Source organism: Micropterus salmoides, unplaced genomic scaffold, assembly GCF_014851395.1.
Source record: "Micropterus salmoides isolate LMB-PRFRI ecotype aquatic unplaced genomic scaffold, ASM1485139v1 Ms_hic_scaffold_17, whole genome shotgun sequence".
Lineage (NCBI taxonomy): Eukaryota > Metazoa > Chordata > Actinopteri > Centrarchiformes > Centrarchidae > Micropterus > Micropterus salmoides.
This window is the reverse complement of record NW_024040817.1, coordinates 32,155,799-32,179,170: the sequence shown is the minus strand read 5'-3', so window position 1 is coordinate 32,179,170 and position 23,372 is coordinate 32,155,799. Positions and strand designations below refer to the sequence as shown.

General features: G+C 41.2%; 1 protein-coding gene across 1 annotated transcript; it reads left to right on the top strand.

The window, feature by feature from the left end:
• Positions 1–879: 879 nt before the first annotated feature.
• LOC119906710 (ankyrin repeat and MYND domain-containing protein 2-like) lies at positions 880–22,768 on the top strand. The gene is made up of 10 exons (XM_038724028.1): positions 880–1,959; positions 2,637–2,701; positions 4,429–4,567; positions 4,738–4,836; positions 4,916–5,076; positions 11,526–11,740; positions 18,289–18,424; positions 19,094–19,222; positions 19,333–19,456; positions 20,918–22,768. The coding sequence occupies exons 1-10, from the start codon at positions 1,893–1,895 to the stop codon at positions 21,070–21,072; spliced, it is 1,290 nt and encodes a 429-aa protein (XP_038579956.1). The 5' UTR covers positions 880–1,892; the 3' UTR covers positions 21,073–22,768.
• The last annotated feature ends 604 nt before the right edge of the window (positions 22,769–23,372 follow it).

The window sequence follows — 23,372 nt, the reverse complement described above, 5'->3', positions numbered from 1 at the left end:
AGAAAGCAACAAAACCTGCAAGAGAACGGGGAGGGGGGCTTGTGGTGGAGAAAAAGCAACAACAAACAATCACAAACAAACAAACAAAAAAACAAAAAAGAAGACAACCAGCCGAAGAGCAGCAATAAACAGCTGACATAGGAAGACAACTAAGAGAGAAATGAAAACAGTCCAGCACAATTATTAAGTAACACAGCACAGCCATGAGGGCTGGAACAATAACAATTAATTTAAATAAGTAACTGAAAGAAAATATATAAAAATAAATCTACCTGGGACAACCTAAATTTGTTTATGTCTATGTGTGAGACAGTATGTGTCTAAAGAATGTAGTTGGTGAGAGTGGGATGCCACAACCGTGCGGCACCGACCCCAGCAACAGGCAAGCAAGAACCCCAGTAGCCAATAGGGGTCGGAGGAATACATTTTTTTTTAAAAGATGCAATGCGAACGCAGAAGACCCCGACCCAACCAACAGGCGCCCAAAAAAACGACCATCCAAATGGCAATCGACAACGCAATGCCGATGGAACGCAAAAGGTGGAACCCGATAGCAGCGCCGACTGACCGCAAACAACCAAACTGCCAAAACGCCACGCAATCATCAGCATCAATGCCCAGCAGCCAATGAGCCGTGCAGGCCACCGTGCACCCGCCAATAAAAGTCTGCCGTACCCCCAACCGCAGGAAAAATGAAGGCCTCCCGCGCCAGCCAACATCCCCCATTCGCAGCACACCCCCAGGCTGCCGTGCAACGCCAGCCAAACCAGCAACGAGGCAAAACCAACTACCTCAGCTACATGCCACCACCAACCCACACACCCGTCAAGGGCTGAGAATTCCGGGCACAAGCCCAGAATAAATCGGAGCACAGCCCCGCACCCACACTACACATCCCGAAAACTAACTTTATACTTCAGTCTCTAGAGGAGTCTGACAACCAGCCGACAGGGAAATGGGGAAACATGGATCTGAGGCCAGATTCCAATGCACAAACTAATGCATCACAGCGAAGGGATTTTGCAGAACATAGGAGTCTTCATATGCATATTGGCTGTCAGAGGTAAGAGCGGATCGTTTTTATGTGAGGTTTTAACCCCTTCAAACACAGGCAATAGAACAGTAAAAAAACAATATAAATAAAACATACATGTAGCCCCTTTAAGATAACAAAGATAACAATGTTAAAATGTGACACATGATACTTATACTATATCTCAACAATTACTGATGCTAACAACCTTAATAGGACAGTATAAATGACAACAAATTAAGTAAAATTAACCCCACAGACCGTCTGTGGATCCGTACTGAGTTTAGATTTCTACACCTCATCATACAGAGCACACAGTGAGTAAGAGCAGTGTCAGAATGCATGTGTAGATGATGGAGATGAAGTCGGGTGCTATAACTAAACTGTAACCAGTTGTCATACAGCCTCTCATACCTGTGGGCTGTAGTAGGCTAGTTTATGTATCCGGCGGAGCACTGCACTCAGAACTGTGTTACAAACACAGGACCTTCAGTCTGCTGTACCCCAAATCAGGCAGGACAGACCTAACCCTTCACTGCAGGGGAGTCTGGACTTCATGAAACATTTTACACAGTAGTCAGAGTGAAGAGTAAGAGCAGGACAACCACATTTTAGATTTACTACTCTTTTTTGGAGGGGACATTTTCCTTAGCAGACAATAGGTGTCTCCAGCTTCGTTTGGTATAGTGGTATGTTCCAGGGATGGCTCAACTGGTGTGGGTTGTGTCCTCTGTAGTTCATCAGTCCACTATAGTAGACTGTGACTGTCAGCTGGACCGAACAGCAGAGTTTGTCAGATCAGAATAGGCCAGTTTAGAACCAGACCGGTCATTCAAACCAGAGCAGAAGTGATCAGAGGATGTCTTCACCTCAGAAAGGAGATCTGTCAGCATCTGAGAGGAAGATCTTGCAAGTTATTGCTGCTGGTGAGTAGTACTTTTGTTTTTTCTTTGTTTCTTTGTTTTTTTACTTTTTCTAGATTTGAGATTATACTTTTAGCTTTTCTTCACTCTGTTTTATATCACATTATTCTTTCATTGTGATGATATGGAATGTGTGAGAAATTTACAAAAAGGTTTCCTGGACAGGGTTATGTAATTTGGCAGTAAGTAGAGGAAAAATAGAGATTGTGTTCAATTGGTATACCTCCAGCTATTTTATTTAAATACAACCTACAGTATTTTAGTCATTGCACAGTAAGTCAGCTGAACATGCAGAAATTTGGATGTTGTCTATATGCAGCTAACAACTCAACATATATGCAGAATATTTCCAATAAATGAATAATTAATATTTGAGTTTAAATGGCTTTTCTTTCATGAACATGTTTGTTTCCCTATAATTAGTATCAGATTACATAGTTCTTGCCAGGAAACATCTTAGGAAATTACTGGGAAATTATTCAGAAAGTGCAGACTGTTATACTAAAATTAATGTTTGTTTTAATTTAGATACTTTGCCATCACAACTCCAGCCAAGGCTTGAACTAACAAAAACATCATAAATGTGTTTGTGCAATCTCTCCTCCTTGTTTCTGCTCTTTCTTGCTTGAATGTCCAAATGTCAAACCTCTCAATTTTACAATGACACATTTGTTCTGCAGGCAATTTACAGGAAGCTGCTCAGCTGCTTGCTAGCAAAGAAGTACGAGTCAACTGTTTGGATGAGGTATGAAATTAGAAGGAACATTGCTTTAATGTTAGTAGTTGTAGTATTTCATAAACAGTAATGGATTATGTTTTCAAACTATTGCCTCAAGAATGAATTTTCAGGCTCAACTAATATATTTAGGTTAAAACAGTGTATAATTTAATATACTCAAACGGATCTCCAGATTTAAAAGAACAGTCCACAGTCACTAGAGCCTATTTCTTTATTTATAAAAATATTTTTGCTTGAAAGATGCACAATTTACAGCGTAATTGCAAAATGTGAGGTTATAATGCTTATTTCTAACCCTAATAATACAAGGGTTCTCAACCTAACTGTGACCTAATATTAATAGCAATACCTAAATATTAGATTATATTGTACTTTAAATTGTTATCGACTCTAGCTTTAAGACATCATGTTTGTCACCATCAGAATTTTCAACCAGTGATACTATGTCATACTATTATACTCTGGCCATTCTTTTCATAGTGTTTGTAGTTCTCTCTCTCTCTCTCTCTCTCTCTCTCTCTCTCTCTCTCTCTCCCCTCTCTCTCTCCTTCACCCCAACCGGTGGAGGTTGCCTCTGTCGCCTAGTGCTTGCTCTTGGTGGGAATTGTTGGGCTTCTGTAAATAACATCATAGAGTACGGTCTAGACCTGCTCTTTTATGAAAAGCGCTGTGAGATAACTGTTGTTGTGATTTGGCGCTATATAAATAAAATTTAATTGAAAAAAATTAATTAATTAATTTAATGTTCTTTGTTCCCACATTTTTAATCCTGGGCTGCGATCTTCTTATGTTTTTCCAATAGATTTTTCTTTGACCTCGATGGGAAAGGTCAAAAGGTCAAGATGTGACCACTTCAGTGCTCAGAGAATCCGACTGCACTTACACTAGGCTATATAATTATGTGACAGCAAATGTTATCGATGTGGGTCTGCCATGGTGAAACTTCTTTTCCCCCTTTCTTTATAATTGAACATTATAAACATACAGACATTCAGCTGGTAGAGGTGTAATGGACATTCTTGTACAATTCACGATTCAAATGAGTGAATTTTTTGATATCGACCAAAGGAAATATAAAAATCTAAACAAATTACATAAATATAAGAAACTATCAACAAAAGTCAATATACTTTAATCAGGGCCAGAAAAAATAATTATGTTTCAAAATATATGTTACAAAATGAAAGTAATGAATACGACTTTACAGTCCCTCACTCACCACTTCCTCCACCCATAATGTCACTGTAACATATGTTATCTATTGTGATGGAGACATATGGAGACGACTCTTGAGAGTCAGACGCGGCACTCAAAGGTGTTTCATAATAGCATCACACCACTACATGTAGCTCACAGACTCCTTCAGCCTGCCTGTCTGTCAGAATCAGGTGTGGCGACAGAGCTTCACATCACTACCTTCACCCACATCACACACATGTTACAAAATAAAACTTTTAACTACATTTTGTATAGCATCCCAGAAAACATCATTTGTACTCTGAACCATAGAAAACAGAAGGATATGGGACCACGTTATTTGTGTTCTATTTTTCATGCACACTGACTCAAATTCAACTTTCACTGCTTTATTTACCAAATGGTTGAAAGTTGAAAGAGTGAATCCGTTAGTGCTGCTTTGAGTAAATCACTGGCTTACTTCTATTTATAGATTAATCAGTTCACATATAAACTAACTCCTCTTGTCATACTGTGTCTCTCCTTTGTTTCTTAAGCATGGCATGACTCCACTGATGCATGCAGCCTATAAGGGCAAGGCAGATATGTGTCGTCTGCTGCTGCAGCATGGGGCCGATGTCAACTGCAACCAGCATGAATATGGATACACTGCTCTCATGTTTGCTGGCCTGTCAGGTATAACATTGTGTGTCACTCGGTTTTGCAGCATCTAGCTGGGGCCCTGGGTCGGCCACCCCCATGCACCCACACTATCACCGCTTATGCCCTTATTATAGTTTAGAAGTCATTATTCAAGCAGTGTATTGTTCTAAATATCAAACCACTGAGAGATCCACCTCCTCCAGGGAAGACAGACATCACCTCCATGATGCTGGATGCAGGAGCAGAGACAGACCTGGTAAATTCTGTTGGTCGGACTGCTGCTCAGATGGCAGCATTTGTAGGTGAGACCCGCAGCAGAGACTGTACTTCTAGTTAACTAGTGAGTGTGCTCACATCTTAACTTGCACGTTCTCCTTCCAGGCCAGCACGACTGTGTAACAGTGATCAACAACTTCTTCCCACGGGCGAGGCTGGAGTACTACACCAGACCACAGGGGCTGGAGAGGGAGCCCAAGCTGCCCCCCAGGCTGGCAGGACCCCTGCACAAGATCATCATGACCACCAATCTCAGCCCGGTAAAGGTGAGGCCTAAAGGGCTGAAAACATGCTCACTTACTCACAGGTCCACTAGAATACTGGATGATTTCAGAAGTACATTTCAAATGTTCTTTTGGTTATCTTGTTACTATGGTTGTAAACCTTCTCAGTAAGAAACACGATGTTGCTGGAAATATTTAAAGCACTAGGGATTGGCTTGGGAAGTTTTAAAAATAAGATTTTGTTCACCCAAAAATGAAAGAAACAAGTTACAAAATACGCAAGAGTTCTGGGCCCATAAAAGAGGTCAACTAAACAGAAGGAAACCCAGGCTATGATAATTTAACAGAAGCTGAACACAAAAGGGGAACATAATGTCTGATAAATCTATTTTAGAAACAAAAGGGGTAACACAAAGACATTACCAAAAACAAAATCTCTCAACTGAACTGACAAAAATACTAAATAAACTATGATCTATAACTATCATCATTTATCTGTTTAAGTCAGAAGGTCATGGGTCATTAAACATGGGGCAAACATGAATATGCTCAGCACATCTCCTGCCAGTCTGCCCATTAGATGTTGATATTTCTGGTGTACAAGTGACAAATGTCCCTGATTGTGATGCTAGCAGATAAGTTATGGGACCGCAGTGGTAGTGTCCATTATTTTCTTAATTTCAGGTTGCTACATTTGTTTTGTCCTCCCGGCAGCGAGTCGATGTTTAGCCCTAAGCTTCAAATTTCAGCGACCAAGCTGGGCTGTGTGGCTATGCTTGGCCCAGCATGGTTAGTGGCCCGCTGTAGAGCTTGTACTCACTTTGAAGTCAGGCTGCTCGCACCATAGCAGCCTTACCTTGTATTTTTAATCAGCAATATTGATAAGATGCATATTTATATGCATCATGTGAACACATGTAATTATAATCAAACTTACCTTTCAGTGTGTCATCAGTGTCAAAAGCCTGTCACTAATGTTTCTGGACATCAATCACTAAGCTCTGGAGTGAGATGGGATCCTCCTTCATTGAATGCTGTTAATCCTGAAGTGGCTTCAGAAAGCCCTAATGCAGGTGGTCATCTAGAATGGATGGAGTAAAATTACCATCAACATGTAATTCATGTTATACAATCACATGAAAACCTATGTCTAAATTTAATTTTAACCATATCAATCATTTGTGTTACTTCACTTGAACTTACTGTATGTCCTGGCGCGTTCATCTTGGTGCTTACACGGTGCACCTGAGCTTACAGGACAGGAGAACTTGTCCAAGTCCATGTCCAGAATGTAGACTTGGTCAGGTGTAGAGGTACTCTGGACAAAATGGGATCACAAAAGTCAAAACATATGGACCCCACACCAAAGTTTTGAATCACCTGTTATATTGATAATTTTGTTCTATTGTCACAGAGATGCAAACACTCAGTCACACAATGGCCCTAATTTATGAAAAGTGCATACACCAAATTGCCAGCATACACCTGACGAACACCCAAAACCACGGTGACTTTGAGATTTATCAAAATGGACGTTGGCGTATGGCACGCTCAAATCCTACGCCAGCTCAGGAGGTGGTGTACATGTACGCAAGTTTTGAGTTAGTGCGGAAATGCACAGAAAAACAATTCCTAACACCACAAAATGCACTGACAAATACAATATATTATGACCCACTGTAACAGAAACAACGTTTGAAACATTAATTTTGCTGTTTGTATTTAGCAACACAGACTTTATACAGCCTACATAATATTTGAGCAGTCAAAACATGCTTTGATTTGTATTTGGACCATTTTATCGTAGCTTTAGGTGCCTTTTATTTGGGTTTGCTTTTAATAAAATGTGTACCTTCAAATGAAATGGCTATGACCAAAAAATGTTGTAAGGTAAATAAATACTGCAAACAACGAAGAGCATAAGCGGATGGCTTTACGCACTGAGACTGGCTGCCGAAATGGACACAGCCCCACGCCCTTTAGGTGAGGCTGGCACAGACATGTCGCGCACAAAGCCCTGCATTTATTATAAGACAAACTTTGTATTATGACAGCAACAGCGAGCACCGACACCCCCGCTAAAGTCCCCGGACTCCGCTGATCCCGGTGAGTCCTGGGTCAGTGCGTAAAGCCCAGTCCCGGAGGTGTTGGAGCAGCTTTTTATCAGAGCGACATACTTTCATTTGGAGCTTATTTGGGACTTAACTTTGATGGGCGTTTTAGCAGTGCTAAATCTATCTCTTGGAGCACCACAAGTAGCCAATTTATAATTCTAGGAACAGACAAAAACTTCTAGTTTGCTCGGAACCGCTCCACAAACAGGTGGTACAGACGTGGTGCAGCTCATCATTGTGTTTGGACAATGTTTCACTCTGAACATAAAAGAAAGGTTACAGTGAGCACTCACCGCGGATGGTCAGATCCAAGTCCGTGCGCATCCAGACCCGTGTCTGTGCGTAATAGTCCCAGGACAGCGCAGAGCACTGTTTCCCAAAGCCACAAAACATTATGAAGGCTTGCTTTGCATGCTGGGGGTACACCCCCCGTATCTGTCCGTATGTCCTCCGCTCAGCGAGAGGCTCTTGGCCCATGCCCTGCTCCTCCGGGATGAGCGCATCCTCCTCTGGGGCTGACAGCGCGCGGTGGTCCCCCTGACTCCAGCGCTGGCTCTCGGGCTGGACCTAAACTATTTATGGCTCATCTGACTGCTCGTGTCCAGTTTTAAGCGCGTTGAATATTTTGTCAAAAATGTGTCCAGTTTAATTGTTTCCAAAAGAAAAACCTTGTAATATTAAAATGCACAATATTTATGAACATTTATGCTCTAGTAGTGAAACTAAACATTTAATCTTTATTTAAATCTGTCAAAACAACATAATATTTTGTTTCTTAAGTTTTAATTTGTGGATTTCCTGCTCCAAACCATGTATTTCTTGCCGTATTCTGTCAGTCCCTGCCGTGATGTAGTGGGTGCGGCCTCCTGAAGCTTGAATAATTGGGGACATTCAAATTACGCACGTTTTCAGCCGCCACATTTACCAACACCAGGTGGTGCGTACACCTGAAATGCCAGGGTACACTCTCATTGATAAATCAGGCACTGAGAACAGTGTAAACATAATCTCACGCACAAAAATAGGCCGTTTCTACGGAAGATTGATAAATGAGGGCCAATGTCTTTTGACTGGATGAACTTAAGGAAATTTGGAGAAAAATGGTTACAACAGTACTGCCTGCAGATATCAACATAAAGGGTGATTCAAAATGTTTGAATGGCAGTGCATATTAAATAAACTTGCTTCACAAATCAAGAATACAGTTGATGTCAGATGTAGCATGCTGTTCCTTTTAAAATTGAATGTGAAGTCCCCTTCAGTAACAGTTTATACAGAGTTTATACACTTTCCTAGTGCCTGTTTGATAATAATGTGTGCTTACCTGTCAAATGTTTTTTGACTTCACATTGCTGTCAGCAGTTGGACTTCTGAAACCCATCCCACTGGCCAGTCGTAGCTGGCATTCAGATGGGTGGTCAGAAAGTCAAAGAGCTGAGAAACGTTGAATGCCCTGTTCCTATGCAGAAATCTTTCTTTCAGAATACTCATTGCTGATGTTATGTAGCTGTTAGTATGATTTCTTCTGACAGGCAATGTTGCTCTGTAGCACACAGATAATCTATGACCATAAAAGTATGACTGGAAGTTGTGTGTTATTCATTCCAAAGCTTACAATTGCTATACATGTCAGAGGTCGCATGCCTCTGGAGCAACCAGGGGTTAAGTGTCTTGCTCAGGGACACATGGGTGGATGTGTCAAAGTGGGGGAGATGAACCTGGGGTTTCCCACACCAAAGGAATGCATCTTATCCACTGCTCCATCACCACCCTTTAACAAAACACACAGAAGAAAAACCAACATACTTTGTGCTGTGTTTCATTAACATCAATTTCACTGTCTATACACGGCTAACGTATAATGGTAATGCCAACTCACACATCTCTAAATAACTAATCTGCTCACATCAATACTTTGCAGAGCCATGTGAAACCAGCCCTGGGTCTTACTCTCCTCCCTAGCATACAGTGCCTTGCGAAAGTATTCGGCCCCCTTGAACTTTGACCTTTTGCCACATTGCAGGCTTCAAACATAAAGATATAAAACTGTAATTTTTTGTGAAGAACCAACAACAAGTGGGACACAATTATGAAGTGGAACGAAATTTATTGGATATTTCAAACTTTTTTAACAAATAAAAAACTGAAAAATTGGGCATGCAAAATTATTCAGCCCCCTTAAGTTAATACTTTGTAGCGCCACCTTTTGCTGCGATTACAGCTGTAAGTCGCTTGGGATACGTCTCTATCAGTTTTGCACATCGAGAGACTGAAATTTTTGCCCATTCCTCCTTGCAAAACAGCTCGAGCTCAGAGAGGTTGGATGGAGAGCGTTTGTGAACAGCAGTTTTCAGTTCTTTCCACAGATTCTCGATTGGATTCAGGTCTGGACTTTGACTTGGCCATTCTAACACCTGGAGATGTTTATTTGTGAACCATTCCAGTGTAGATTTTGCTTTATGTTTTGGATCATTGTCTTGTTGGAAGACAAATCTCCGTCCCAGTCTCAGGTCTTTTGCAGACTCCATCAGGTTTTCTTCCAGAATGGTCCTGTATTTGGCTCCATCCATCTTCCCATCAATTTTAACCATCTTCCCTGTCCCTGCTGAAGAAAAGCAGGCCCAAACCATGATGCTGCCACCACCATGTTTGACAGTGGGGATGGTGTGTTCAGGGTGATGAGCTGTGTTGCTTTTACGCCAAACAGAACGTTTAGCATTGTTGCCAAAAAGTTCGATTTTGGTTTCATCTGACCAGAGCACCTTCTTCCACATGTTTGGTGTGTCTCCCAGGTGGCTTGTGGCAAACTTTAAACAAGACTTTTTATGGATATCTTTAAGAAATGGCTTTCTTCTTGCCACTCTTCCATAAAGGCCAGATTTGTGCAGTATACGACTGATTGTTGTCCTATGGACAGAGTCTCCCACCTCAGCTGTAGATCTCTGCAGTTCATCCAGAGTGATCATGGGCCTCTTGGCTGCATCTCTGATCAGTCTTCTCCTTGTATGAGTTGAAAGTTTAGAGGGACGGCCGGGTCTTCGTAGATTTGCAGTGGTCTGATACTCCTTCCATTTCAATATTATCGCTTGCACAGTGCTCCTTGGGATGTTTAAAGCTTGGGAAATCTTTTTGCATCCAAATCCGGCTTTAAACTTCTCCACAACAGTATCTCGGACCTGCCTGGTGTGTTCCTTGTTCTTCATGATGCTCTCTGCGCTTTAAACGGACCTCTGAGACTATCACAGAGCAGGTGCATTTATACGGAGACTTGTTTTCACACAGGTGGATTCTATTTATCATCATTAGTCATTTAGGTCAACATTGGATCATTCAGAGATCCTCACTGAACTTCTGGAGAGAGTTTGCTGCACTGAAAGTAAAGGGGCTGAATAATTTTGCACGCCCAATTTTTCAGTTTTTTATTTGTTAAAGTTTGAAATATCCAATAAATTTCGTTCTACTTCATGATTGTGCCCCACTTGTTATTGATTCTTCACAAAAAATTACAGTTTTATATCTTTATGTTTGAGGCCTGAAATGTGGCAAAAGGTCGAAAAGTTCAAGGGGGCCGAATACTTTCGCAAGGCACTGTACAAGCTTTTCTTCACCACCGCAAACCTGCCTTTCTGTCATATGGATGTTGTGGTCCTTATTCCATTGTCACCTCCAAACAGCTTGCAGCAGACAAAAACTGCAAAGCAGTTGTGTGTGGCTTGTGGAATGGCCACACCACTCTATCCTGATTGACAGTTCATTTTGGGTAGCGTCTTGTTAATCACAAGGTTGCCACGCCCTAAAGCATATCCTGATTTATCATCTGTTGTCCTCTAAATGGGATCATAATTTACTAAATAAACATCATGTTTAGGAGTTGGAGCAGTAACTCTGCGTTCATGGTTGTGTTGGTGTGAAAACCTCCACACCTTCACCTTCATATTCACTTTCAATATCAGTGTCCTGAGGTAGTAGCTTTGATGCATATGCTTGTGGGAAATGTGTTAAGTGGTCCGTTACCACTGAAATGTATTCATACTTATCAAGAGCATAGACATGTCCCTGCCAATATCCTGGGACTGAATTGTCCCTAGCAATAATTATGTAAATGTAAATATAACCACTGTCAGTGTTTTTGGTACAGGAACAGTTAACAACAGTTGTTCTCTGCTATGAGTCCAATGTGTTTCAAAGTTATATAATCTTATCCACAAAGTGTCCAGGGTGCTACAATAACAGCATGTACATAAACTATGGCTAACACAATATGAGATAGAATAAATGGATGTGTTCTCTCCTCTCATCCCAATCAATGACAATATTTCTGCCCTCCAAACAGCTCTGCCAAGAAGTGTTTGTCTAACCAACTCTCCAATCTGTCAGATAGTCATGCTGGTGAAGGAGAACCCTGTGCTGGTGGATGTGACGGCTCTGGAGAAGTGTTACCAGGTGATGGACCTGCTGTGTGAGCAGTGTGTGAAGCAACAAGACATGAACGAGGTCCTGGCCATGAAGATGCACTACATCAGCTGTGTACTGCAGAAATGCCTGGCCTTCCTACAGAAACAAGATGACAAGCTGGAAGCACTTGTCAAGAGGTGAGGCTTCTATGTGGAATGAGTCTGCCCCCTGAATATATAACCAGCAGCACTCTCAGCACTCATTCTACAGTTAGTTTCACTGTTTAGAGTTGATGGGTAGATCAGCATCAAGTTGCTGTCATTATAGTGGTTAGATGTGGATTGTTATGAAAGGCCCAGTCCTGGATCATATAAGTACAGTATAATAACATGAGCAATTTGTGTGTCACCCAAATTACGTTATTGAAAAAAGGCATACTTTCCTGCTGTGTTTAAACGTCACTGTCTGTTAAAAACAATTTTCAGTCATTTAAGTCTGAGAAAAAACCCTGACGATGTAGTTAGGATTGTGCATTTACCAGGCAGGTAACAGATGCCATCAAGCATTATGGGAAATGTAGGATCCAGTGTTCTTGGAGCTTCAATCATGTTCTGCCTCTTGTGAGTCCCCCCACTTTATAGTGTTGCCTGGAACCTCTTTAACAGCATCAGAAAACATTAATAACTTTGATTAAGTCAGTTTGACGAGAGTTTCCAGTGTGCCAGTGATTTCATCATGATGACCTTGTATTGTAATTTCATCCCCCTCCTCCTACAAACCAGTCTTTATTTTTTTGACTTGAATTTCCCTTAACATTAAGCCATGACACTTTCATGATTGCACTCCCTTGACTCATATGCAAAAATAGTTGTTTTCTAGCTTTTTTGCTGTATTGACTGTGTGGCGTCCAAAATTGATGAAGTTGTTAGAACTTCAGTATACATGCTCACATCTGCACCAAATTTGGAATACATTATAAGAGTCCCGCCTTGAACACATCCATGTGCCAATATTCACTCAAAGTCATAGCGCCACCTGCTGGCCACAGGAAATGAAACATTTTACTATGATGGACTACTCCTAGCAGGTTGGCCATATCAACCCATCAGAAAACCCTTAACACATTGACGATGCCATGTTGTGAGTTTTTGGTATTTTTGGTTTTTGGCGTGGCGGTGGTGTGATGGCGAAGTTACCGGCTACGCCATGACACAGGAAGTTGTTGTAACTTGACTATACAAACTCAGATCTGCACGAAATTTTACACGTTTAATAAGTGTCCCGCCCTGAACACATGTACATGCTAACATTCACCCACAGTCATAGCGCCACCTGCTGGCAACAGGAAATGACCTTTAACGAAGCAGCCCCCTTGGCACGTTTCACCTACATGTATGAAATTTCTGTGGCACAGTACCATGTCCAGACGTACCAAAAAGACTCTTGGAGTGATGTTCTAAACCCAACAGGAAGTCGGTCATTTTGAATTTTATGGTAATTTTTGGATGATTTACACACTCTGTAGTTTAACGAACTCCTCTTTGTGTTGTGCAGCCTAAACCCATTGACAATTAAAAGTTGTGCAAACGGTGAGTTTTTGTGGAACAGCGTGCCTGTGGCGTGGCACCCAAAATCTATGATTCGTCATGAAAGAGGAAGTTGTTGTAATTTCAGTCTACATGCTCACATCTGCACCAAACTTTACGTGCTTGATAACAGTCACACCCCGAACACATCTACATGCCAATATTCAGTTATACTCATAGCACCAAGTGCTATGTAGCACCACAAAGAGGACACAGGATGTAATGATTAACAGCAGCGCTAAACGCTGCTTGCAGCTTTAATTAGGGGTCCAAGCCCGGAGTGAGCTGGGAACCCACGGATGCAAGGCGTCGCGGTTCCCAGTATAAGTGAAGCGGCTGGGAACCCTATTGTAATCATTCTCGTTTTTATTATTCTTCTTCTGTGAAGTAAAACCGATACTGTGGCCTAGACGGTAAGTGCTACAGAGGCGAAACTCATGGGGTAGGTCCAGGTCACGGCAGCAACCGCAGGCGCAAAGATTCTCACACTTCTACATCTAGGGGGCACTATAAGCAAGGTCAACGCGTTTGGGATTGGAACTCCCTCCTACGAAGAAACCTATTTTAATTAAGTCCTCCAAAGCCACAAGTCTGGAGTCGATTGGCATCAAACTTGGCACAGACCATCTCTGGACAAAGCTGATACAGGCTTATGCTCCCCAGATCGATACCCGAAAAACTGTTCCAATTATAAGCCAACCATTGTTTACACAAAACGCTAGTAACAGGACATGATGTCATATCTTCGGTTTGGAATGGCCGATCAACACCAAACTTGGAGCACTTATGTGGGAAACCCCCCTGAGGGCCTGTGCAAAATTTGGTTCAACTTTCCCCTAGGTGGCACTGTTTAAACCGAAAAATTAGTTCCTCTATAACTATTGACATGAAAGTTGAGCCGAATTGTTCAGCATTGTCCCTTAACTCCAAGGACCAAAGTTGTCCATAATTTGCCCATAGGTGGCGCTGTTATTGCAGATTAAAGTTGTCAGAAAAAATCCCATTGCTTACATGCATTTTATATCTCCATAACCACAAGTCTGATTGATACCCAATTTGGTTCTCCAAATTATGATTTTCTTGCTTCTAATAAACCAAACGACTACTACTACTAACATTACTTGTTGTTGTTTGTCTTCGTCTTCTTATTTGTACGTATTCAACGTAGTGACTGAAGAGCAGTTTGTCCGTTTGGGCTACTGTAGAAATATGGCGGAGTAACATGGCGACGTCCATGGAAATGGACCAGCGGTGTATGTAGATAGAAATGGCACATTCTGAGGTAATAAAATCATATAAGTTCATTATGTAAGGTCTTTATACACCATTTAAAACATAGTTATTTATATTATATTGCATTTCTATCATAAGATCCTCCTAAATACTACACACTGAACCTTTAAATAGCAATAATAGTTTTCTTAAAGGGGCTATTTGTAGTTTTTTAATGAAATTTATCACTTTTTTATTGCCTATTTGTGAAGTTGTTGTAATCTCACAGAAAAATTAACCATTTGTCTGCTTTTGTGGTTGCGGTTGCGGAAAACAGCCACTATGCTGCGTCTTATGTGAAGAAATGGGGGCTGATTTTCTGCAAAATCCATTGGTTTATGTAGACTGTGATGTTCATGTGTGCTCCCAAGCCTCTAGCCTACTGATCCTGAACTGTACACACAGCGACAACACCGCAGTAAATGAAATGGAGTCCGCTAACATCAAAAACATCTGGTTCCCAGCACAACACTAACTCCATGTTAGGAAAAAAAAAATGTATGTTGAAGCCCGTCAGGCCAAACAAGAATCAGAAAGGCATTTGACTCATGAAGAGACCTCTGCTTTAATGTGGATATAAAAACTGGCAAATTACTGCAAAGCATGTGAAATATATTGTGATTTTGTGCTTTAGCTGGCTCAAGTTAGATAACTTTACATAACGCAATTCACATTACTATCCTGTGTACCACCAGTATTATGTCAAAGTGTTTACAAAGTAAATGTGGAACGATTTGTTTCTAAAGCCAATAGTGATGCAGGCAGGGGCATCCAGCTACATTAGCATAGATCTGTCATTGTTTGCTTCCTAAGGTTCAATTTAGATTTATTGTCATTTTACCGATACCCAGCTTCTTCACCTTCTCAGTCGCCGTAACTTAAGTGACCCGCATCACATACAATAATGCACGGTGCAGGACAATGACGCAGTGGAAGACCCATACACTACATTACCATTACTCATCAATATCAATATTCAGTCTAGCTCCCTAACCGTTTTCGTTATTATCCAATAAATTTAGCTGTGCTGACATTGCTGATCCTCTGATGAAAGATACATATAGTTATTAAAAAGCTGGCAGACAAGCTAATGCAGACATATCATGTCGGCTAAATGCAGTCAATAGCCGCATTTCCACCAAAGGAACTATACCCCAGAACTATACCCCAGAACTCACTGCATTTCCACCGCGGGAACCACAGTCTAAATTTAGTTCTAGTGTCTTTATTTTACCTCACAAAAAGTCCCTGCTCGGGGGGGTAGTACTTTCCGAAAGTACCGGTACTTTGGGGGGATGGGGCTTACTTTGCAGTGAATTTCAGAATGGGCGAGTAGAGGCTCCTGGCTTTAAATTGAGTATGTAGGTTGTTTTTCTATGACTGCTCCTCTCTTTTCCACCGTTGTTTGCAAACCAATAAATTACAATCAACAGTCAAAGAGCCACTCAAGTCTCCCTGATGTCCGCCTGAGATCGCACGTCGGTATTAGATTTATAGCTCAGAAACAGCAGCCATCGTGCAGCAGTGTGTTTACAGCTAACAGCTCATGGAGTTACGCTAAATACTGGGTCCAAAGTTGTTGTTTTAAGTTTTCATCAGTCAGGAGGTTTCTACAAGGAGTCGAAGTTGGTCTCCTCCTCTCCAAAACAAATGGAACAGCTGATTACAGCAGTTAATAAAGCTTGTTAAAAATCCCATTCCTCCGACGCTCAGGCGGACACAGACGTGATGCTGCAGCTGATCTGCAGCTGTTGTCGGCTGGAAATGTTTTAATAACCTTCCAAACTATCGCAATTTTATTTTTGTTAATTTAAGAACTTGATGGCTTTATCCAGTTTACGAACGAACTTTATTGTGTGTCTCTTCATTATACTCCCACACAAAAAAAGCTGTTTTTAATAGTCAAGCATAGCCTATAGTTTTTCATTATATTCCATTAAAATCTGATGTTCATTTATATATTTTGCTCATGGATCATGGTTACTAAATAATTAAGCCTGTCCATCGTTTTGTGCGTAGTATAGTCAGCTGGTTAATTTTCCTAATCTTCGCAGGTCTTTAGACTGCAGTGCAAATGCACACAACAATGGGCTGAAGGAACCTTTTGGTTGGTTTAGATGGTAGATATGGGGAACAGTATTACAGTTTGTATCCTGGAGAAGCCTTTCCTTGCATATGTGGACTACCCAAAATACACAAAGAAGGAGCCCCACCCAGGCCTGGAACAAAAGCTAGGAGTCATCAGAACCCTGCACCACAGAGCAGACCACATACCAACAAGTGCAGAAGCCAGAGAGAAGGAACAGAACCACCTGAAGGGGGCACTTACAACCTGTGGATACTCTAAATGGACCTTTGTGAAAACAGCCACAAATCCAGGAAGAAGACCAACACTACAGGGGAGGAGGAGAAGAAGGTCAAACGCAACAACATTGTGATTCCATACGTGTCTGGAGTATCAGAGAAACTCAGGAGGATTTTCAACAAACACAACATCCCTGTGTTTTTTAAACCCAAGAACACACTAAGACAGATACTGGTACACCCTTGAGGTCTCAAGGAAGCCATCTACACCCGGGTCGAGAAGCCGTCATTGAACAGAGGAGGGGGTCTACGCCACCACTTATCCCCCACTTACAATGCTGTCCTTTCATCACTTCCCAGGAAACTAAACAAGCATTTCCTCTTGGCCTCAGGTGAGGATGCCAACGATGGTCGTTCAGACTTGGCCACGGGTGGCTCTAACGACCATGACAACTGTTGTTACCACAGCCAAGAGCACTAACGAACCAGCGGTATTAACAATTCTAGCTAGCGATCCCACAGAGATAAATAGCTGAGTTTCCCTACCAGTCAGTCAGAACTGAAGAAGTCTCTTGGATGAGGGACAAAACGTCTTCTAGTATCTACAACCAAGTCCAGTTGCCCTTGACCTCAACCTTCGTTGGATAATTATGACCTCGATGACTGAGAACCTTCACAGACCCCTTTAAGGAAATAAACAAACCAAAATTAATGGTTTAATGTAAAAGTCTTTTCTGTCCAGCAGAGAGATATGTGTTGCCAGATCTTGTGAAAATATATTGCTGAGACAGAGACAGGTCTTGAATAAAGTTAATCTTCTTCTGATTTGTCTGTCTGATAAATGCCATTTGAGTGTCAGAATGTTCAAAAGATATGTGGCTTGTGAAAAATGCGTCCAATATTTACTTTGGTGACTACAGAGAATAATCTGTGTTCATACTGACTCTCCCATTGGAGTGAATGGAATCAGGACTTGCCACTGCCATAACCAGCAGACTGTTCACACTGAAGGATACTCGAGCAGTATGTAATCGCTGCATCACAGGGCTGCAGCCACTGCTGACTGTAATGTAAGCAGGCCAAATCCACTTGCTAAAGTATAATAACTAACTTCCCATTGTCTTTAGAACACCTGCATGCACATGGCACTTTCACTTAATGCAATATCACTTTCACTTCAGGCCACATATTTTTGCCTCATGTCTCTCTTTCCATCCCCCCCTTCAACTCTCCTGTTTCCTCAGGGGGAGGCACATCACAGATAAAAAACAAACAAAAACTCTGATCCAGAGTAATGGGGAAAAAGCAGGAAAATGGACAGGGATCCACTGTGCAGCATGAATCTGCTTTGTAATTTGATGGTTTGATGGCTCATAAGATTGTGAGACATGACATTTTGACATATGAATGGAAGCTTAATAAAGCAGAGCCACCACGATCAGTCATGTTCCTCTTTTGGGACCCAAAATATCTACAACAAAAATAATTTAAATCCAGCCTAGTCATGCTACAGGAAATATATTGGAATCATAGTCACCTTTTTTTCTGTTTCTTTGACCTGTTTTAATGCTGCTGGGTCCCAGCCTGTTGAGGGGGAGAGACAGTGATGGCTTCCCACAGTACCAGGAGAAGTTCATTCGGGAATGCATCAGGAAGTTTCCGTACTGTGAGGCCACACTCCTTCAGCAGCTGGTGAGGAGCATTGCACCGGTAGAGATTGTAAGTGAAGAGGATATCAGAGAATCAACAGAGAAAGTGTAATATATACATAAAATATATTTTTTAGCATTAAAAAGTTCAGTGTGTAATATTTAGGAGGATCTATTGACAGAAAAGCATATATATACATAACTATGATTTCAGTGGTGTATAAAGACCTTACATAATGATATGTTTTTAATATCTTAGAATGAGCCATTTCTATCTACATACACCGTCCTCTTCCATGGATGGTTTGCTACCATGTTTCTACAATAGCCCTAAAGGACAAACTGCTCTACAGAGCACATTTCATCACTATGTTGAATACGCACGAAGAAGTAGTAGTAGTCGTCTAGTTTATTAGATGTAAGAAGAGAGGTGAAATTTGGACAAATGGAGGACCACACGTATTTTTTAGCACAATGGCCGACACTTCTCCCACGTGCTTTGAAAGGGAAGGGTGAGCGGTGAGTGAGCTGGTTGCAATTCGAACACCCTCACCACCAGATGCCACTTAAACCTACACACTGAACCTTTAAGCCCTTTGTTTTTTAAAGTAACAATGAGGAGGAAAAGTGATGGTTGTCAGTAGTAGCTGATGATAGAGGGTTACTAAGTAATTAATTAATCATTGATTTTTAATCATTGTTGTTGATAACCTAATACATCATTGCATCTTGTTTTCAGGGCAACAGCCCAACGGCATTCTCAGTGTTGACCCAGGCCCTGACAGGTCAGATGGCTTTTGTAGATGCTGACTACTGTACTACATGTGGGGAGAAGGGAGCAGACAAGAGGTGCTCCCTTTGCAAAGCAGTAAGCCAAAGTCTGTTAACAGCCACCATCTATAATGCAGTTCAATCATGTCATCAAAATCTCCATGTTAAACTACCTCCAGGTCATGTTCTCTTTTATTTGTCTCTAAGTTGACTTACTGCAGCTTGACGTGCCAAAAGCTCCACTGGTTCACCCATAAAAAGATGTGCAGGTCTCTGCAGGAGCAGGATGCCGACCTGGAGAAAGACACTCCAAGGTTGAAAGAACTGAAAGGTGCTCACCTTTTACCTGTTCTACAGTTATGTACCATACACCCATGATTCACATAGTTTGTTCTGGAGACATATTGTTCATGGCTGCCTGTGGGTTACCCCCTTCCTTCCACGCGTATGATTGTCTATTGCCTACATGACATGAGGCCGGCGACTAGCATGCAGAGCCATGTTCAGCAATGGTTGGTCAGGACTGACAGACAAATGAACATTCAGCTTTATTTATAGACAGTGTAGGGAAGGTTACTTTTGAAATGTAATAAGTTACCAATTACAATCAAGTTATCCCATTTAAAATGTAATAGTGGTGTAACTCTTTTAATTACTTTTTCAAAGTGAAGTGCAGTTCGGCAGCACGACAGCTTAAGCCAGTCCTCTGTGTCAGGCTTCTTAATTCCTTTATTTGTCGTTTCTCACTCATTTTTCACTCCTCGCTTGAACCGGAAGTTGTTCCGCTCCGCCATCTTGCAGACTGTCACAAAGCTCTTATTTGTGCTCTGAGGAGCGAGGGTCAACGAGCGTTCTCTGAGGAGCTATGAGTGAGGATGCATGAGTGCCTTCACAGAAGTCTTTTACTGACCGACACGCCCCCTTATTGGATGACTGTTATTGATTGGATGCTGCATCTGATCTGATACATCACGACACTGCAGTATGATATCTGAGTTAAGACAGATAACAGAAAAGCACAAAAAACACAAAAGTGTATCACCTCCAAGTTTTATATGTGATTTGTTTTATGATTCACCGTCTAGTTAAAATCTGTGTTCATTGTAGGTACCAGATTTGCCTGATCTGTTACTTCTCCCATTAACTTTATTATGTAGACAATCAAAGTCAGAGAGAGTGTAAACCTAAAACTGAGCTGCAGTCGGCTTTGAATGAGTTACATCATTTCACATCGTTTCCCCTTGCACATTTCATATTCTGGGTTATTCAATAGGCCTAATTAATACACAATCATAATAAACAGATGCAGATAATGAAAAAATAATATAAATGCATTCTGCTAGTAGAAATGATCCTGTTCCTCTGAGCAGGACACAGTTTAAAGTATAACAACATGTTCTGATCTCAGGGCATCAAATAGGCTGACTACACTTTGAGAAAGCCTGACAAAGGGTTGGTAGCCTATTTGATGCCCTGTGATGAGAACGGGCTATAATCACAGAATGCAGGTTGTTCTTCATGTTCAGGTGTTTGTTAAACAGGTAACAGCTACAGACAGAAATCATGCTGCTCTGCAGTGATAACTGTGAGACGTCGCTTAACGTGACACGTGAGGAAAGGGCATCTCATTTTATTTTAAAACATATTTCCTCGTTCCTTCTCTCCCTGCATGGTTTCCTAGCATCTCTCCATGCATCACAGGTGGGGGGGTCTAAGAAAAGACCCAAGTGAAGGAAACTTGAATGCAATAGAGATAGACCCCATTAGTGTGTCTGCCTCTGCTCTCTGTTAGGTGATGAAAGCGACCTGGTGATGGAGACGGCCAACTTCCTACAGGAGCTGTGTCTGCGGGCAGAGGAGAAGGTGGCTGCTGCAGGAAGCTGCCCTGCAGAACTGCTGGCCTGTCCTTCCGCCTCTGCTGAAGCACCGTCCTGCTCCCAAGACTGAGACAGGGCATCCTGAACAATGCCGAGTCATCTCTTGTTGCATATAACAAGCATTGAACAAAATTCATGTCATCAGGGTACATCCTGTATATTTGACGCCAAGCCAAGTTTTAGATAATCAAGTAGGTATTAAGACTTTCCAAATTAAAGTTGGTGCTAGCAAACAGCCTGGTTAATCTGATTGGGAATTAGAGAGGCATAAAGTGATAATTGCAGCTTTTTCTAGACGGAACAATCTCTCACTACTGTTAAGGAGACCGTCTAAACGGGACTCCACAAAAATCCAAAACATTTATGGTATGGGATCTCAAATGTTTCTCAAAACATTATGTATGAATTTGCATGTAGACCTATTTGGTCATAGATTGAGACAAGTGGTTAATATGACTCAAGTTTTTGTGCATATATACAGGAGAAAAAGACTCCATATTTGGCACAACTGGGTGCTGGAGAGTTGGCTGTGTGGTACTATGACATAGGGAAGTTGTCTGAACTGGCGCTTCATTTCTAGCCGACCATGAACTGTTGCATGTCATTCCTTCTCTCCCCCCTAATTTTCTTCACTGTCACTGTTACCTAATAAAGGTGTGAAAGGCCAATAAATCATGCAAAAAAGCAGCAAGAATGTTGTTCATATATACTGTCCTATTGCCACAAATATTGATATTGGATGATTCTAGAAAACACCAGATTATGTTCAACTACAATATTTTTAATCTCCAAAATTTTCAATGATATCTGCAAGTCAACTAAGGTATGGTTAAGGTTAGGGAATGATTGTGATTGTGGCACATGTTACTATATGTAACTCCAGAGAACGTACTGCACGGTGGTCACCAGAGGGTCTCCTGCTCAGCCTCGCTGGTTTCCGTCACATATAGTTAAAGTGTGGTTAAGGTTAAGCAACAAAAACATTTGATTAAGGTTTCAGAAGGACTGCAGTTACTGTTACAGGACTAAAAAGGAAAAGGTTAATTGTAATTCTGATGGGACTCAAACTCCAGTCTTTTGCATAAAAATCAATAGTGCTGCATGCCCATCCACCATTCCGTTCGTGCCTCACTAAAGAAAGGGCACAGTACCTGGATTAGTGATGAACGTTGGCACTGAACATTATTTGTTTTCTGCAGAAACATACAATATGCACAAAATTGTGTGCATATTGGATTGTGAACTGCAGCGTACATACACTACATTGCTAGACACTATATCCCTGCATATATCATGAAGAAGGAAGAGACCTTTCTGTAGAGTAGTTGGAACACCAAGATGTGTATTGTTTAGATGCTGGTTTAGCCAGCCACATCAAAGAAAAGACATGTCAGTTCTGTATGTAGGATCAGACAGCTTAGGGCAAATGCAGTTATGAACTACAAACCGAGAGTGATTAGGACAGTTTCCTGAGGTTTCCTGAACTAAACTGTAAAAAAAAAAACAGTTTGTCATAGATGCAGTATTTCATAATATGAACTTAACTGTGTTCTTTGTGTGGTCCTGGAAACCTGTGTTCTATGAAATGAAGCACATTTGATCTTTTTTCAAATCTATGTCTTTTGTTATATTGTGAAACTATCTATGTCTATCACTCTCACAAAATTATGAATTTAAAGAATGTGACATTACTCCTGTTGTGGTGACTGCTCACTGGGCCCATCATTTGCCTTATCTTTTAAAATTAATAAAGTTTGCCTTCATCAGATGGGCTGGGTGAAGTTATTTTACAGCTATGTTGACATGCATACCCGTAGACATCCAAAATACAGACACCAAGTTTAAGACTGCAGTTGGTGATTTGTATCAATAAAAAATAACAAAATAAAAGAGCAGTCTTAATTATATTAATTAGTAGTCTTAAGCCCTGCTAGTGGCTAGTACACCATTCCCCCTATATGACGATGTAGGACAGAACCTGTGAATGTGATCCTTTAATGATACTTTATTTCATATGTAGTTAAATAAAGTCTTTGTTGCTCACTTTATGAATATAATAATAACTCACTATATAATCATTAAACAAATTCCTTCAAAAAACAATGACAATGACAGTGAGCAAGCTAAAGGACATATTCTTGACAGTAGTTGGTTCTGACCAAAACAGAGGTAAAAGAAGCGTTAATATTGGACTTACTTTCATCAGGTGGACACAAACATGACTTGCTAACGTCACTGCGGGCTGTGTAAAAAGGCAACAGTCTGCTACCTGTTTGCAATTACAATATATTGTAAAACTATATCAGGGCTACGGGTCTGCCAAAAAAGATGGGTGGGAGATTCTAATCCATTACACGCCTTTTTGTCAAC